A 17,129-nucleotide genomic window follows, 5' to 3' on the forward strand; every position below is an offset into this window, starting at 1 on the left:
TTCTGGAAATTTATACTTACTGTTTCCTATAAATTGGCCTAAACCAGTATGTAGAGTATAAAGTAACTGATGCAGTTTTCTCCAGCAAATAGGGAAGAACGGTTAGGGACAAGATGCACAGGAATTCACTCTAGTAGCTGTGTAATCTTTTATTCTCTGGTGGCAGCAGCAACAGGTTAGGGAGGGAGTCCTAAACTCTCAAACTGGCTGACTATCCTCACCCCTGAAGGAAGCACTGAGTTAGGCCTCATTTCTGTAGTCATTGTTACTGAGCCATTATAGTTCAGTAGACAAATAGCACAGAATGAGTGGTCAAGCAATCTGCCTACAGCTCTGCTATTAACTAGTTGTACAATCATGGGACAATCACTTAAGCTTTTTAAACTTTAGTCTTTTCTTTAGTAAATAAAGTATTACTAGTTAAGCACTTATTAAGGTGCCAACGGCAACCAATGCTTATTAATAAACTATAATTTGCAAGAGTGGCGTCAATCTAAACTTCAGTATATAAGAATTAACACACTACCAAAGCAAATCTGTGTTTAAGTCTGATGTAACAATGAAAGGAAAAACCTGTCAAATAGCATATTTCATGAAATCTAAGTGCTATCAATTTTAAAACACATATATTTATATATCACTAAGAAAAATGCTGCCAACTATGACATGCCATCAATTATAAGACACATCCTAATTCCAAAAATATAAAAACTGAAGAGTGTATTTAGAATTGACACAATATTCTATTAATTTTAACAAATATTCATTATACAGCTGATGAATTTAAACTGATCAAACCAGATTCTGATATGTTACTGAAAATCTAAAACCATATTTCCAATAAGAACATATTTCAATATGTGATAATGCCATAGAATAAAAATTGGTTAAGACATAAATAGAACAAAATGCAAATAGTTAGAACACCATAAAACTGGACTCCTTTAGTATATAAATGTATTAATATCTATTCATGAACATAGTCCCTCTCCAAATGTTCTACTAGGGAAGTCTATAAACTAGTAATTTGTTTTATTTTTATCAAACATGTCAGAAGCAATATAATCAAACAACCTTAATAGTTAACACAGATAGACTCCCATGTGATTAACAGTCATTACTTCATAGTCACTAAAATTTTTCATATTAATGATAAACTAATTTAGCTATTCCTTTTCTAAAAAAGTAAAGATGGTCCCCAACTTAAAATGGTTCAACTTAGGATCTTACGACTTTATGATGGTATGAAGGCAATACATATTCGATAGAAACCGTACTTCAAGTACCCATACAACCATTCTGTTTTTAGCTTTCCATTTACAGCATTCAATAAATTACATGAGATAGTCAATGGTTTATTATAAAGTTGTCTTTGTGTTAGATGATTTTGCCCAACTGTAAGCTAATGTAAGTGTTCTGAATACATTTAAGGTAGGCTAGGCTAAGCTATGATGTCTGCTAGGTTAGGTGTATTAAATGCATTTAAAACTTATGATATTTTCAGCTTATGATGGGTTTATCAGGACATAACCTCATCATAAAGCAAGGAGCATCTGTATATTTAAATTAAAGGAATAAGACACTTTTAGAGCCGGAAGAGACCTTAAGATTACTAGTTCTTTTCCTTCACATAGAGAGTAAACCAAGCCTGTAGGAAAAGACACAACAAAGAAAATATAAATTCTGAATCATAAAGCCTTAGGCCGAAGATTAATTTTTAACCTCAGAAATAAAGAATTGAATAAAAGAAGATATGAGGAAAATAAAATATGTTCAGTTTGATATAAATACTGTAAACTAACATTATTTTTCTCTATAAATGTTCCTTAATAATTTGATGTCAGGGCAGCCAAAGAAATTTTTAATAATGTGTTTGAAAATAAATGCCAGTATTCGAAATACGTTAAAACTCACAGATGCAGAGTAATTCCCATGTCTCTCAGCTCCTTCACAGATAGCAGAGGAGAGATTATATCTTGGCCAAATCTGTCATAAATGAGCACCTATTAAAAAAAATACCATGTGTTTTTTAAACAACATTATCAGTGAACAACCAATAGAGAACCCATATTAAGACAATCATATGAGTTAAGAGAATGCTGAAGTAAATTTTAATAAATCATGTATACTGAATTCTTATCCTTACCTCAATTTAATATTTTCCATCATTATTTACTAAAATGTCCATCCAGGTAATAATACATTGTTAAAAGCATTACTACTTAGACTGAAATAAATCAACAATTACATAAATTTCTTCTTATAAAATACGTTTTCTAGGTTAAAAAAATTAGAGACTACAAAATCTTTATCTGAAGCTATAATACAAGACTCTGAACATAGAACAAACTCACATTCATTCCCCTACTTTTCTTTCCAGTTCATATCTTTTCTAAAAACAGAGATGTAAAAATTAGCCACTTTCAAAACTAATATATAACAAGTTCCATGACAATGATGAAAATTTAGTAATTTAAGCATCTCACGTTAATAAGATATTCATCTTAAAAATTAAGTCCCTAAAGAGTATTTGATAGCCTTATTGTACCAAATGCATTTCCTCACATTCTAAAAGTATTAAAACTGACACCTGCAAGGAGTAGTAAGAACTCCAACTGGCTTTTCTCTCTCAAAGTTAGTTTTAGATGTAAGGCAAATAAAAGAGATTCTCAACTGGTAAGTGTTTTTCACAATTACCTCAAAAATTCTTTATGGAATAAGAAATTGCTAATGAGAAGATGAAACATGCTGTTATCAAAATATGTTTTTCTTGAATGCCAGAATTTCCTTTAGAGAGGTTAAAAATCCTTCTGCTATGGTTACAAAAGGTTAGATGTTGCATCTCTCAAAAATCCTTAAATCTCAATAATCTTGTGATATAGAACTGATGGGTAGGGAAAGAATTTAACATAAATCTGTACCCAAGAGGTTCTCAAACTATTTAACTCAACAGTTTAATATACGCCTTAGAAACAAATAAACAAGGATAGTTTATGCAAGAGGCAATAAGATGATATCCACAAAGAAACAGCATGTAAGGGGAAAATCAAGCAACACTCTGAAGCTTAAACTATGAATTCAATATGGATGACTTTAATCACCTTTAGAGTTAACCCAAAAGACTTAAAAGGACTCATGAGTTTTCAAAACATCCTCAATTCTAACCAAACTGATTTGTTCTTAGTTCTTAGCAATAAGGAAGTGTAAAGTAACTAGAAACTAGCAAATTCAAATCTAATCAACTGTAATCTCTTTGGAAAAAAAGAAGAGATAGAGTCAGCATGAAGTTTAAAATGAGGAAGCCCAAAGAATAGGAATTTTTAAGGGCTCTCTAGCATTCCCATAAAGAGAAAGATTGTAGATTGCTTTGTAGTTCAATTAACAGTTTTACTGACAAGTTTTATATGTTATATTAATAAATTAATGAACTGGTATTGTGGTTTACGGATCATTCTCTTATGAGATAGTTAAAATGAACCAGTCCCTTTGAATGTGACTACCCTAAGCAAGCTTACAAGATCCAAACTCTGGACTTCAAAAGCTAACATCAAACAGAGTAAAGACCTAACAGTGAGACTCCACCTAAGAGAGTAGGTGGATTCCCTAGATGAATATTACTGTTTTATCACCTGTCTCACTTCATAAAATGTTTAAAGATTCATATTAAGATACCATGTTAAATAAAAATAAAATATTCATGCATTATAACTGTGTTACTAGTTCAGTATTACAAGAAATTTCCTCCAATTACCACCAATAAGGGCTGAGAAAAAGAACTTAGTTCCCATTAAGATAAACTCTTACCTTCCATACTGGTTCTCCAGTGCTATTTTTAACATGAGGCACATTGAAATTCAACATACGCTTCAAAGCCACTGAAAATAAAAATACTTTTATCAAATATTATCATTATTTTTTAGGATTTTCTTTTTCCTCCACATTTATTATTTACAACCCCAAAACAAAATGCACAAATCAACTCCAGTAAAACTGATTAATCAAATGACTAGATGCGTAGAACTACGTAGGGGTCAGATCTTGTAAGACCATTTCATCAACAGCTAATTGGCATGTATTTGGGAGATTTCCATCCCTAGAAGAAATTGTGGAAAATGTTCAGGAAGAACCTTTTTCCATTTCTCCTGACAATATCACACTACATTTTAAATAGATGCAAAAAGAAATTTCTTTAATCATGAACTTGCAGTGGCCTCAATAGATAACTGACATTGTTGTCTATTCACTGTCTCGATGAAAACAGATTTAAGATCAGTCTTTCTAAAAACAAAATTATCTATGACATTTAATGGTTCATATACAAAACCACACAACAGGTCTATTTTTTAGTTACCTAACAGCACATTTTACAATCAATTTATCCTGTCAGATGCAGTGAAAAGCCATGTTGCTTAAAATTCTATGTTCCCTGGGAAAAATGAGATTTTCCCGCAGATGTTAGACAACTGATAACTCCAGCCAAGAAAATACACAATTTCAAAAATCACAGCATTTATAAATAGTAGTTAGGTGATTTAATTTTTAAAAGACTGGCAACTTAAAATCGACTTGATTTTTAAAAACATTTACATCAGGCTTTATTAACTAATGCAGAATAACTCACATTCCAAACTTTTACCAGAGAACTACATAATTCCAAAATCACCTGAGTACCAATTTGTAACATATTCACTCACTCACTAGAAAACCTTCTACTGAATGCTTATTTGCGGAGGTAGGTATAATGCTGTAACACCTCCATCATGGACGAGACTGCAATTCAGAGATATATTTGTATAGTTATACATGTGTACATACATACATAATTTTTGGTAAAATGTTAGTACCTAATGTCTAGCCAATAATACATCTCACCAATAATTTACACCTACTTCAGAGGCTCACAGGTGCTATGGTGTTACATAAAACTATAGATAAACAACAAAAAAAACCACTTTAGTACTTAAAACTGAAATAACACAGGTGACATGGAGGGTGTTCCAGGATTAACTCTCCCACCATGCACTAACAGAGCTCTTCCTCCCACCTCTAGGCAATAAAGACAACATCCACCTGGCACTCACAGCCCAAGAGAGAGAAAACCTTGTTTCTAGGAAAAACTGTTCACACTCTTAACCCATGACAACTTGAAGACCTACAGCCTAGGCTGCCATGGGAGCCTCAGGTGTTTAGTGTTCTCCAGAGTTAGGACTCGGCTAACTGAAAGAGGCCAGTGGCAGCAGATAATCCCACATTTGCCTTCTCAGCTCAATCTAGGGGAATTTCTCCACCTTTGAGCCTTGGGTAACTTGTTAAAAGGTATTTTGATATAGTGGGAAGGACACTGTTCAAACAGTGTATAAGAATGTCATTTTACTTTCTTCAGAGTTTAACTCCCCAAGGCTTAAATCATTGCTTTTAAGTGAAATGACAAACTAGTTTTCCTTATTGTCTCTAAACATACTACAGGTTGAGCATCTGAAGACCGAAAATCTGAAACTTTCTGAGTGCCAACATGATGCTCAGATTATTGGATTTGGGACGCTCAACCATAATAATGCAAATATTCCAAAATCCAAACCACTTCTGGTCTCGAGCATTTTGGACATGAGATACTCAATCTATATCCCTATTCCTAGACTTGGAATGGGGTTAATGTGTTTTAACCCTTACCTAAAATGTTTTCTTTACTCATTCACTGAACAAATATTGTCAACTATATCTACTATTCATTTACTCATTCAACAAGTGTCTAGCTAGTGTTTACCACATGCACTCTAGTTATTGGGGATCTAGCACTGAACAAAACAAACTGAATAAAAATTACCTATTCTCAAGTAGTTTTCATTCTAGTTGGGGGAGAAAGATAATCAACAAAGAAAAATAAGATTGGGAAAGGACAACAGGGAGTTGAGTTGGTATGTAATTTTAAATAGAGCAATCAGGGAAGGATTACTGAGAAAGGGATATTTGGGTAAAGACCTAATGGAGATGAAGGAGTGAGCCACAAAGACTATCTCTGAAAGAATATTCTAGAAAGAGGAAACAAATACAAAGGCTCAAAGGTGGGAGCATTCCTGCTGTGTTCAATGAAACGGGTGATTTAATAGGGAATGAGGTCAGAAAGGTGTGGGGACCAGATCATATAAAGCCTCGGCTTTTCCCATGATTGAAATGGGAAGCTGCTAGAAGATTTTGAGCAAACATATGATGTAATCAGTCTGGGTATTGTGTGGAAAAAAAGACTGAAAAGGAATTGAGTTGTAAAAGCAAGGAGACCAAATAGGTTATTGCAGAAATTAAGGCAGAAATTCATGGTGAATTGGACCTGGGTGATAGCAATGACAACGGTCAGATCCTGGATATATTCTCAAAGTAGAACTGACAAGATTTACTGACAGATTTGACATGCGATATGAGAGAGAAGAAGTGAAGAAAACTTCAAGGATTTTGACCAGAGTAACCACAAGGATGAAGTTGCCATTAACTTGGCAACTAAGTTATGGGGTAGACTAAGTTCAGATGGGAGGTCGAGACTAGAGATATAAACTTGGGAATTATCAATATATAAATAGTACTTAAAGCTGAGAGCTAGATGAGAGAAAACAGTTGATCTGGGACCCCACAATGTTGAGAAGCAGATAAGATGAACAAGAACTTGCATGGAAGAGGCAAGCGTGAAGGACATTAACAGAGGTGGAAGCAACAGATTCTGCCTGTTTAACTGAAGATACGGAGAGAGAGGGGAGTAATCCAGGTAACTTTCACAAAGCAGATAGCTTTTGATATGACTTTTAAAAGATCAATAAAGTTTCTTCAGGCATGCAAAGCAAGACACAGGCATGCCAGTTAACCTTTACATATATTAGTTTCCTCATCTGTAAAATGGAGATAATAATACATACAAAATCACCTAAAATAGTACCTCACAATAGTAAATGTTCAATAAACTATTATCTCATCTATCCAAATTGATTGTAAATCCTTTGTATCACAGTGTCTTGTATCTATCATAGAATATTTGAGGATTGTGAGTTATTTCCCAAAACATTCTTCTTAATAGGCATCTGGGAAACATTTAATTTTGCTTACATAGCACATATAAAGGGATTTACCTTCCTTCAAAAATAAGACAGAACTTAATTACAGCACTAATGTGATAAATAATTGATCTACCACAACCAGCTAGTAATGATGTAAAATCTTAATATGATGTTTATTCCTGCAAAAATACAAATGACAGTATTAGGTTTTAATATTGTACAAAGTTTCTGCATATAAAAATTTACTTCATGTTAACTTAATTTTTCAAGAAACTCCTTTGAATTGGTATAGAATTTTACTGACATGTTATTTTAACACGTAGTATGACCTAATTAATTTAGCTTCATTAAGCTATCAGAAACCACAGCACTAAAACAAGTGGGATTTTCTGTTTAATTACACAGATAAAATGAATGGCAGGTATTCTCCGAATCTTACTTGGACTTTCAAATATTTAAGTCATGCCTGACTTCACCTGATAGGTTATGCTAAATTATTTACTGGTAAAAGTAGACCACATGTCAGTATGCTTTGTGTGCCATTACTAGATTGAAGTCTATCATTAATTTTTTCTTTAAATGCCAAACGAAGTAATCAACTGAAGCCCAAACCCTCTTCTGTAGGTTATATTAATTGTGATCAATTATTTTCCTATTTAGATTTTTATGTAAACAAGAATAATTCAGGAGACAGAATTTCCAAGAATGCATTCTTGATGGTTTATTTCTATTAGCTCATCGAAATAAACAGCTTGACAACTTTCAAGACAATTAGCTAACAGGTGTAAACCAAGTTGTCAGGAGTTTTCCAATAAGGCAAAACTAAAGATATCTAAGATAAAAAACAAAAAACAAAAAACCACACCAAAAATCAAGGGAAAAAAATGTGTATCTTTACACATTTCGCTGCGTTAAGTGGAAGCTATATAAATATGACCTACTGAAGATGAAAGTAATAACGTTATTTTTAAACACTAATCTGTCAAACAATTACAGGGAGAAAGCTATTAATTCATTCTTCAGTCCTTTCCAGTAAGCTGAAGGAGGAATCTTTATCACCAGGCACTTTTCTGCACGTACCTCTAAAAGACCGGTCTGAGTAGAGAAATGGCACAAAATAAGCCGCTCTGAAAATATCTAAATTTTGTAATTATGGTGGAAGTGCCAGAAAATGGAGTTCTTTCACCATTAAAACGGGGAGAACTGAATCGCACACAGAAATAAACCCAAAGACTTCACAGGTAGCAACAGTAAATGCCAGCTGCCAGATATTGTCGTGATGGCCTTCTGAGGCCCAGTAGTAAGGAGACGAGCAGGACCTTGGCAACCGGCCCACCGCGGAAGCCCCTTCTCCTGTACCACAGGTGAAGGGCCGAGTCCTCAAACTAAAGTATCTCTTCCCCAGGAACTCAAAGGAGGGGCTCTTGATATTGTACGGGCGAGATTAAACTCTTGGAGGTCGGTCTCTGAGCAACACGCACCACGACCGAGTGAGGGCGACAAGCAGAGGAAGAGGATGTTGCCGTGGCAGGCACGAAACTGCAGGGAGAAGAGAGAAGTCGGTACCTGTCTGCCTTTCCCGAATACTGGCTGCCGCCGCCGCCATCTTGAATCCCACCATCCACTGCCCAGCTGGCGAGCGGAGCCCGAAGATGACGTGGCCACCCTTACCGCCCCGGAAGCAAAGCCAGGGGGCGGGGCCGAAGGAGGTGCTTAGGTCCTGGCCCGGCCCCGCCCCCTCCAAAGAGACCCTCCCACGCCCTCCTCTCTCTGGCTAGAGCTTGGAGCTTTAATAGCCTGTACTGTGTTTCAGCGGCCGAATAGTGTAATACTTTTTATCCTATCTAATCACACCCTCTCAAATGGTAGCTACCTTAAATTAAACTCTTGGAGTAGGAGCATGGTGTAGTGCTAAGAACGTATGAATTACTGAACTGTTAGCTTGGTCATTACCGAGTGATAATACTCGGGTATAAGGATCACAGCACTATAGTAAATGAAGCACCTGAAACAAAGTAGACAGTTTTCCAGCGCAGCAGGAGTCTCACCTGTGCTGCCTTTTCCACGGAAACAGCTTTGGGGCACTACTCTAAATCTGGCAGATTTCTCAATCTAATCTTTTAGCAAAACGGTCTAGCTTCATGGTGGTGTTTTCCCTGGATGGGCACCAGAACCAGGAAGATACAAAATGGCAAACTGGTTTTTCCTCCTTCCTTGTAGTAATTGTAAAATCACAAAACATTGCTTGGGGGGTGGGGGTGGGGGAATCGCGTAGTAGTGCTGGTGTTTTGATGTACACTTAAAGCCATAAGATCACAAAATGTAACCAATATGGATAATTTCTAATTTAATCCATAGATTTTATTGGATGTCAAAAATGCATACACAATGACAGCTCACTTCCTGTATGTTCAACAGAGTTTACTGATGATGTGGATTAGCTGTTGAATGTTAATTCTGAAGTTGCACCAAATTCTGAAATGAAATCAGACTCTGCCTCAAAAACTTTCAAAATTATATAAATGAAATGAATTAAGTTATCCTAAAAATTACATAAAAAACAAGATTGTATTCTACAATACACTAGCTTCTATACTTCTTAAATAAAAGCTGTTATTTTTGTGAAATTTAAAACACGTTATCATATTTTTAACTATTAGGAAATGCCCTAGCATTGAGCCTACATTTTTTACCTCTAAAAAGCACATTATCTCTCATTTTTATAGCTACTTGGCATAATCATTAAAAAATTAACTGGGTGTCCCAGCTGGTGGCTCATGCCTGTAGTCCAAGCACTCAGGAAGGCTGCAGCCGGAGGACTGCTTAAGGTCAGGAGTTGGAGACCAGCCTGAGAAAGAACAAGACCCCATCTCTAGTAAAATTAGAAAAAATTAGCTGGGTGTGGTAGGACACGCCTGTACTCCCAGTTACTGGGGAGGCTGAGTCAGGAGGATCACTTGAGCTCAGGAGCTTGAGGTTGCAGTGAGCTATGATGATGCTATTGCACTCTACCCAGGGCAACAGAACAAGACTGTCTCAAAAAAAAAAAAAGAGAAATTAATTAACTGGGGCCAGTGTGGTGGCTCACCCATGTAATCCCAACACTTTGGGTGATTGAGGCAGGAGGATCACTTGAGGCCAGGAGCTAGAGACTAGCCTGTGCAACACAGCCAGAAACCCATCTCTACCAAAAAAAAAAAAAAAAAAAAATTAGCCTAGTGTGGTGGCATGCCTGTCCCGTCTACTTCGAGGCTGAGCCCAGGATACAGTGAGCTATGATCAGGCCAGTCAACAGAGCAAGGCCCTGTCTCTTAAAAAAAAGAAGAAAATAAATTAACTGCAGTATTTATTGGTGTTTTCTTTAGTGCTATGACTAATATTTGAAGGAGTTTCCAATGATCTAGGTGTATTCCAACTAAAAAGAAATGATAGTTTCTGTCCTATGGGAGAGTTTTACTTCATTCTATAGTCTCCATGGAATATAAAACATCTTAGAGCCCAATCTTGGTTCATTTGGGTATTTCCACTTTCAAATGCAAATTAAATGCAATACGATGAGCCATACTAATATAAAAGACTAAGAGAATGTTAACATTTATGTACAGTATATACGAATGAAATGATTAAAAATTGTCCTGACCAAGGTGTGTACAATAAATTTATAGAAAAATATACCCCACAGAAGAACAGTAACAGTAGACAAATAGTCCTTGAATGGCTGAGACTGAGTAAAGTATTTGTTTTGTATTAGAATCAGAAAGAAAATAATCTATGACTTCAGGGTACTAATTAACATAATTTACTATCGCTATTTATCTGGCTCTACCCAGATTTTTGGCTTATTTATTTAGGAAAGCTATTTTATATTCATAGTTTTAACACCGAACTCATTTCTACAGGTTCCTGGGTGTCAGTCAAAAACTGCTTACAGGATCTCTCAAATGTGGAGAGTAAACGATCTTGTATATTACTGTTTTGTGAGAATCTTAATCTTGTTAAATGTCAATAAGTTATTTTGTTTATATAAGCACTTTACATTTTTGTGGCATAAACATATTTAGAAAACAACATTATAAAGGCCATGCTTTTTTGTTATGTCCAGCAGTCTCGAAAAAAGGGAAAAATAAGGCTGACATATAAACTATCACCTAGCCTAATAGCTGATATACAGTAGGTATTGAAATATGTTTACGAATTGGAAAAGGTAACAGTGAAAATCACAACTTGAAAATTGGGTCTCTTCAAATTTTCCTAAACTACAGGTAATACATATTCAAGTAATTCATAATTAAATGTGTTTTTATGCTTTCTATTGCATTAGTTTAAGCATAAAAACTAGTTTAATAGCTTATTGTAAAAGCAACAATGAAATACATGATAATTACCATATAAAAGAATTATTTGTTCATAAATAGAATCTTATTCTGATGATTTTCTTATGTCTGAATGCTAAAGGCAAAGTCACTAAGGAAACATATCTGTTACACTCCCCTTTACTTAGCATTTAGTATTGAGTACAAAAGTTCCAATAACGTACAAATGCATAACATAGAAACCAAAGTGAATTCTCATGCTGGTTATCAAATAAAGGCTTTTTACTTAACCCAAACAAAAGATCACTTCCTCAAATTAGAGAAACTAAATATTACAAAGTATAAAATCATAAGATAGTTTTGATGACATATTTTAAAGAATCTTTCTCTTAAATACTAAAACAATAAAATGACAAAGTACAAGAAAGGTAAAGAATTGTATGTAAGGCCTTAAGATAATGTTCCCACACTAAAAATAGTTTAAAGTATGTTTAGAAACAATGGATATAAAACTAACCAAAACTATTAACAGTGGATACATTATAGGTCAATTATAGTTTTCCTCAATATTGACAGCAAGAGAATACAAACTTAAAATATACAGCATTTAGATAATTGAAATATTTAAGAAATACATATAACATTTATAAAGGTTTATAGCGTAATTTTTTTTTTTAAATTCAATGTCAGTAACAATCATGTACTGGCTATAAAATGAACAGGAAAAGAACAATTATAATATCAACCATTTGACAAAATAACACTGTAGAAAATAAATAACCTACAGATTTCTCTAATGTGCCTTGACTATACAAATTAATCTAAAAATCATAGTAATGGAACATCCTTCCAACCAGAAAACATTTTGCAATATGAATATTTACGCTTCACTTTAAAACACAAATGTCCTAAGTTATTATTTACACCATCTTATCACTAAGGCCCTGTCTATATCTAAAATAAGTAAAATAAGGATTTGGAATACTGTTTATAATTGTAGTTGACTCAAGCACACTGCCTCCCCACATGCCACCCGCACCTCAACAAGTGTGTGTTATATCAGCCTTAACTACCACTCTAGGGGGAATTAAAACTACAAACCAGAAAATGGCTTTGCTTAGATTTTTTTGGTTGTATTCGTTTAATGACTATTTAAATTTTATAAAAACTGGACAGTTTAAGAAACAAAATACCCAATTTATCAACACATTTGGAAAAAAGCTGTATGGTGAATTTGAGGTTTATATTAGATATTCAAACTTTTCTTGATAATCGATCCTTTAATTACTTTAGGTAATCCAACAGAATTCAACATATGATCAAGAAATACCTTGTTTAATGTTTTCAAAAACTTCAAGTTAAAGTAAAACATTCATTTGCTAAGTCTGTTAGTAAGTATAACTTGAAATATATATGAGGTAACAAAGAAAATTACACTAGGATTATGTTTTAATTTTCCTTTGGCAATAACAGATGTATTATTTATATCAAATCAATCCTGTTATTTTTCTCTAAAAATATAAGTAATTTAAGGATATTTCTTGGTAAAAATGAGAACATGACAATAGCTGATATTTGCTTTTTGTACCAAGAAGAGCATGCTTAAAACATTTTACCTCCCATAATGAATTACCTATCATGAGGATTTACTTTAGTGGAAAACTGGGGCTTTATCTCATTTATATTTGATAAAAGATTAGGGACATTAGATTTTTTCCAATTTTTTTCTTTTTGCAGGAGTATAAACATGTGGGTGTGTGTATATCTTAACATTGTTATTATGCGATTTCTTGTTACTTTTAGGTATTCTTAGACTTTTAGTAGAATTAATAGAGTTTAAAAATAAAGGAAACATAAGTAAAGCATTTATAGAAGGACACACAGAAAGTACTTATCTCTCTGTGGTGAGATTAGAGTGGGTTTTTCATTCTGTCCTTTTTTTACTTTTATTATACATTGCTTATATAATAACAGATATCATTCAAGAGCAAAGAAGATAACTGTATAATGCTGTGGTGCCAGCTTACCTAGCATACAACTATATTGATAATAAATAACTGTTAAATGATCAAATCTATTACATGGCAATCCACAGAGATCATTGAAATGCCTAAACTGATTATGGATCAGACATACTGAGTATCACATATAGGATACAGGGAAAAAAAATTCTATGATTAAAGCCAAGGCTTTAAAGAAAACACACTTTCTTAGATATTTTCAACCACATTTTATCCACCTCAAAAGTGTTTTTAAACCTATGGAATGTCCAGATTCCGGAATATTTGTGCAATTGTGCTTTTTATATAATATTTCTTCTTAGGCATAATCTAATTGCAATGTGGGTCTTTTTAATATAAATCAGTAATCTAAGCACATATTTAACAACTAATTTCATGCCATTCTAGAAAAGAATACATATTATAACACATACCCCTGAATATATGTCTCTGATTTATATCACAAGATTTATCCAATTAACTTTTCTATTTAATGCTTTAAAATAAAATAAAGAATAATTTGAAATTGAGTAAATCTAGAAAAATCCTGGCATCCTACAGGTTATACTAATTTATAAAAATAGTGAGTAAAACAGTTTTTATCTTATATATACCATGCTACTATAGCTAACAAAGTCTGTACAACCATTCTGAAAGTATTTATATTGAGGTTTATGAAACATGTATATTAAGAAAATGGAAAAATATCACCAATTTTGATTAGTATGCCTTAACAAAAAAAATTTTTAGCTTAAATGGCCAAAACATTCCTTTATGTTCATATCATAAATTTTACTGGGCCAAGGAGCTACCAAATTTGTCGAAAAGTGATGATGAAAAGATTTCTGAAACAAAAGAAAGTTTTCAATAGCAGCTTTTAAAGAAGGATCTCTTTGTTCAAAGAAACATTTTAATGTTCAATGTAGTGAGAACTTTCTTCCTTTTCTAGTCTTAGATTGTTTCTTATGGCAAAGTCCATATTTTCTTGAAACTCTTTATATGTACTGGTGATTGGAACTGCTAAACAGTTATTACACTTGTTTCCAACAGGAAAATCCATATGCAGACACTCAATTGAAGGAGTGGGTTTAAATCCAGCTGGAGGAATGGAACTGCAACCAGTTGCAAAAATAAGAATGTCTTCCATTGTTGTTGCAGATTTGCCATCTGAAAAGTTTACCAATGAAAGAGAAAAAGAAAGAAAACTGAATACATGCTATCTATTAATTATCATCATATACTCTAGACTGGGAATTATTAAAAGGCATAGAATCCCACACTCATCTTCGGCAAACTAAATCACTAAGCTAAGTGTAGTAATAGGCAAACAGTTCATTCAATAAGTGAATCTCAAAGTATTAACAGAAAGATTCATAAAATCATTTAGTCTAATTACTCACTATATATTTGATCATTTCTAGGTCATCACTATTTGATAAATTAGTTCAACAAATGCAGAGGGAAACCTAAATAGTGAAAAAATACACAAAACCTAAACAAAATTTCAACTAAGAGTTAAACTTTTCTTTTAAGCTTTAGTCTTAAAGCTAATCTGCTACACTGTGGCAATCATCTCTATGTTTAAAGTTTTCCAGGAAGAATGCCTTTCACGTCAAATTATCTAGAGAATAACAAATTGCAAAATATAAATTTACTCTATAACATTTTCCCATCATTTCTAACTCAGTCACATAAACCTTCTTTGAAATAAGTCTCCTTTGTAAATATGAAGTTTAGCAGATAAAAATTTTATTATTAATACCAAAAGGCAAAATTCAAAGAAAGAAATATGCTGAAACAAATGTTCTAAGATAGTTAAATAAAAATAAAATATACACATACCCTCAACAGCCTGTAAGTAACTGTTCCAAAACCCCAAAGCTTGTACATCAGGTAATGTGTGTACTGTAAAAAGATCACTAAGGATTTTTGCAGAAAGATTCCCAGGTTTATGACAGAGGATACTACAAAACGCTTCTGGATAAGTCTGAATTTTCTCCAAAACACCAAGAGTTTTCAGACCCTGCTTAAAACTTAGGAGAAGAAAAATAATGAGCCAACATTCATACATGTATGTTTGGTAGGGAATTAACATTTCCAGCTAATTTATCTGGGACTTTTTGAAACAGCTAATGATTAAAACAAAACAAAAACAAACCCACAAAAGACCAATATATTTTTAGATGTGACGAAAAAAAAAGATATTGACATACTATATACAATACTTTCAAATCTATAGCAAGCAAATACATTAAAATGAATATTTTATTATACCTACATTATTTGGCTTTTATAGTTTTAAAATTAATTTTTGATTAAGAGGAAAGAAGTGGGTATCTGAAGTATTCTATACATCAAAGCTAGTTATAAAAATGAAGTTTCCTAGACATTATGAAAAGTGATAAATCTTAATCACATGAAAATTTAAAACTTTTGTATTGCTAAAAAGAAATGAACAAAGACAAAACAAAGTGGGAAAATATTTTAATACTCATGACAGAAAATGAATTTCTCTATTTTTTTTTGGTTCAATAGGAAAATTGAGCCCCAAAAATGTATAATTAACAAAAGAAATACAAATAATAAATAAATAAATAAACAAACAAACAAACAAGGGCTGCCTGGAAAGTATCCAGCCATCTAATATGAAAAATTATGAAAATTATGGCTGGATACTTTCCAGAAAGCCCTCATATATACATATTTGAAACAGGGTTTTCCTGTTGCCCAGGCTGGGATGCAATGGCACAATTATAGCTCAAAGCATCCTCAAACTCCTGGGCTCAAGCAATCCTCTCACCCTAGCCTGGGGAGTAGCTGGGACGACAGGTGCACACTACCATGCCTAGCCACTTTTCTTTTTTTTTTGTAGAAACGGCGTCTTGCTATATTGCCCAACCTAGTTACAAACTCCTGGCCTCAAGTGATCCTCCTGGCTCAGCTTCCCAAAGTGCTGGGATTAAAGGCATAAGCCACTGTGCCCAGCCCAAATGGATAATTTTAAATGCACATTTTCACTAAATAAGAAAGAGCAGAGGTATCATTTTTGCCTATCAGACTGACTTTCTGAATTCCCTATCCACCTTTTCAAATACTGTTATATTGATTTAAGTGCCTTTTCTATTGACTCTTTCTCAAGAGGACTTAAACATGTTGCCTTTGTCCCCTCTAAAAATTCATGTTGAAACTTAATCCCTAATGTAACAGTATTGGAAGGTGTGGCTTTTTGGAGATAATGGAGTCATGAGGATTCTGCCCTTATGAATTGGACTGTCCATAAGAATTTGCCCCTTTTTGCCCTTCCACCTTCTGCCATGTGAGGACACAGTGTTCCTCCCCTCCAGAAGACACAGCATCAAGGTGCCATCTTGGAAGCAGAAAGCAGCCCTCAAGAGACACCAAACTTGCTCACGCCTTGATCTTGAGGCTTCCCAGCTGCTTGAACTGTGAGAAAATAAATTTCTGTTCTTTATAAACTATCCAGTCTCAGGCAGTCTGTTATAGCAGCACAAAACAGGACTAATACACGTGCTTATCTTTTCCAATTTACAATAAGGAAAAAAAAACTTCACTCAATCCTATCTGTTTTCCTTCCTAGACAACCTACTTGAAAGCCTTATCTATATTCACTGACAAAAATTTCCTAGTTACTTTTCCTCCATTCCTGTCCACATCTCAGGATGCCCTAAGTTCATAAATGACCTCCTTCTATGGCACCAGTCTCCTGGTTACCTCCCAATTCTTTGGCCAGAGCTTTTCAGTCCCTCTCACAGGTT

The 17,129-nt window shown here is 33.9% G+C and overlaps 2 protein-coding genes across 4 annotated transcripts in view; both read right to left on the reverse strand.

Moving 5' to 3' along the window:
* The window catches only part of SCFD1 (sec1 family domain containing 1), a 101,154-nt gene extending 92,428 nt beyond the window's left edge, over positions 1–8,726 (reverse strand). The window contains exons 1-3 of the mRNA XM_045569339.1: positions 8,607–8,726; positions 3,805–3,875; positions 1,915–2,003 (exon numbers count right to left, since the gene is read on the reverse strand). Of these exons, the coding sequence (XP_045425295.1) occupies positions 1,915–2,003; positions 3,805–3,875; positions 8,607–8,661 (215 nt within the window). The 5' untranslated portion in view covers positions 8,662–8,726. The remainder of the gene's footprint in view (positions 1–1,914; positions 2,004–3,804; positions 3,876–8,606) is intronic.
* A 5,211-nt stretch (positions 8,727–13,937) lies between these two features.
* Positions 13,938–17,129, reverse strand: part of G2E3 (G2/M-phase specific E3 ubiquitin protein ligase) — a 58,414-nt gene continuing 55,222 nt past the window's right edge. For 2 of the 3 annotated variants that reach the window (XM_045569352.1, XM_045569362.1), the window contains exons 14-15: positions 15,196–15,386; positions 13,938–14,520 (exon numbers count right to left, since the gene is read on the reverse strand). In XM_045569352.1, coding sequence (XP_045425308.1) covers positions 14,264–14,520; positions 15,196–15,386 — 448 coding nt within the window. In that variant the 3' untranslated portion in view covers positions 13,938–14,263. The remainder of the gene's footprint in view (positions 14,521–15,195; positions 15,387–17,129) is intronic. The other variant, XM_045569371.1, reaches the window with a different exon arrangement.

Source organism: Lemur catta, chromosome 1 (genome assembly GCF_020740605.2).
Source record: "Lemur catta isolate mLemCat1 chromosome 1, mLemCat1.pri, whole genome shotgun sequence".
Lineage (NCBI taxonomy): Eukaryota > Metazoa > Chordata > Mammalia > Primates > Lemuridae > Lemur > Lemur catta.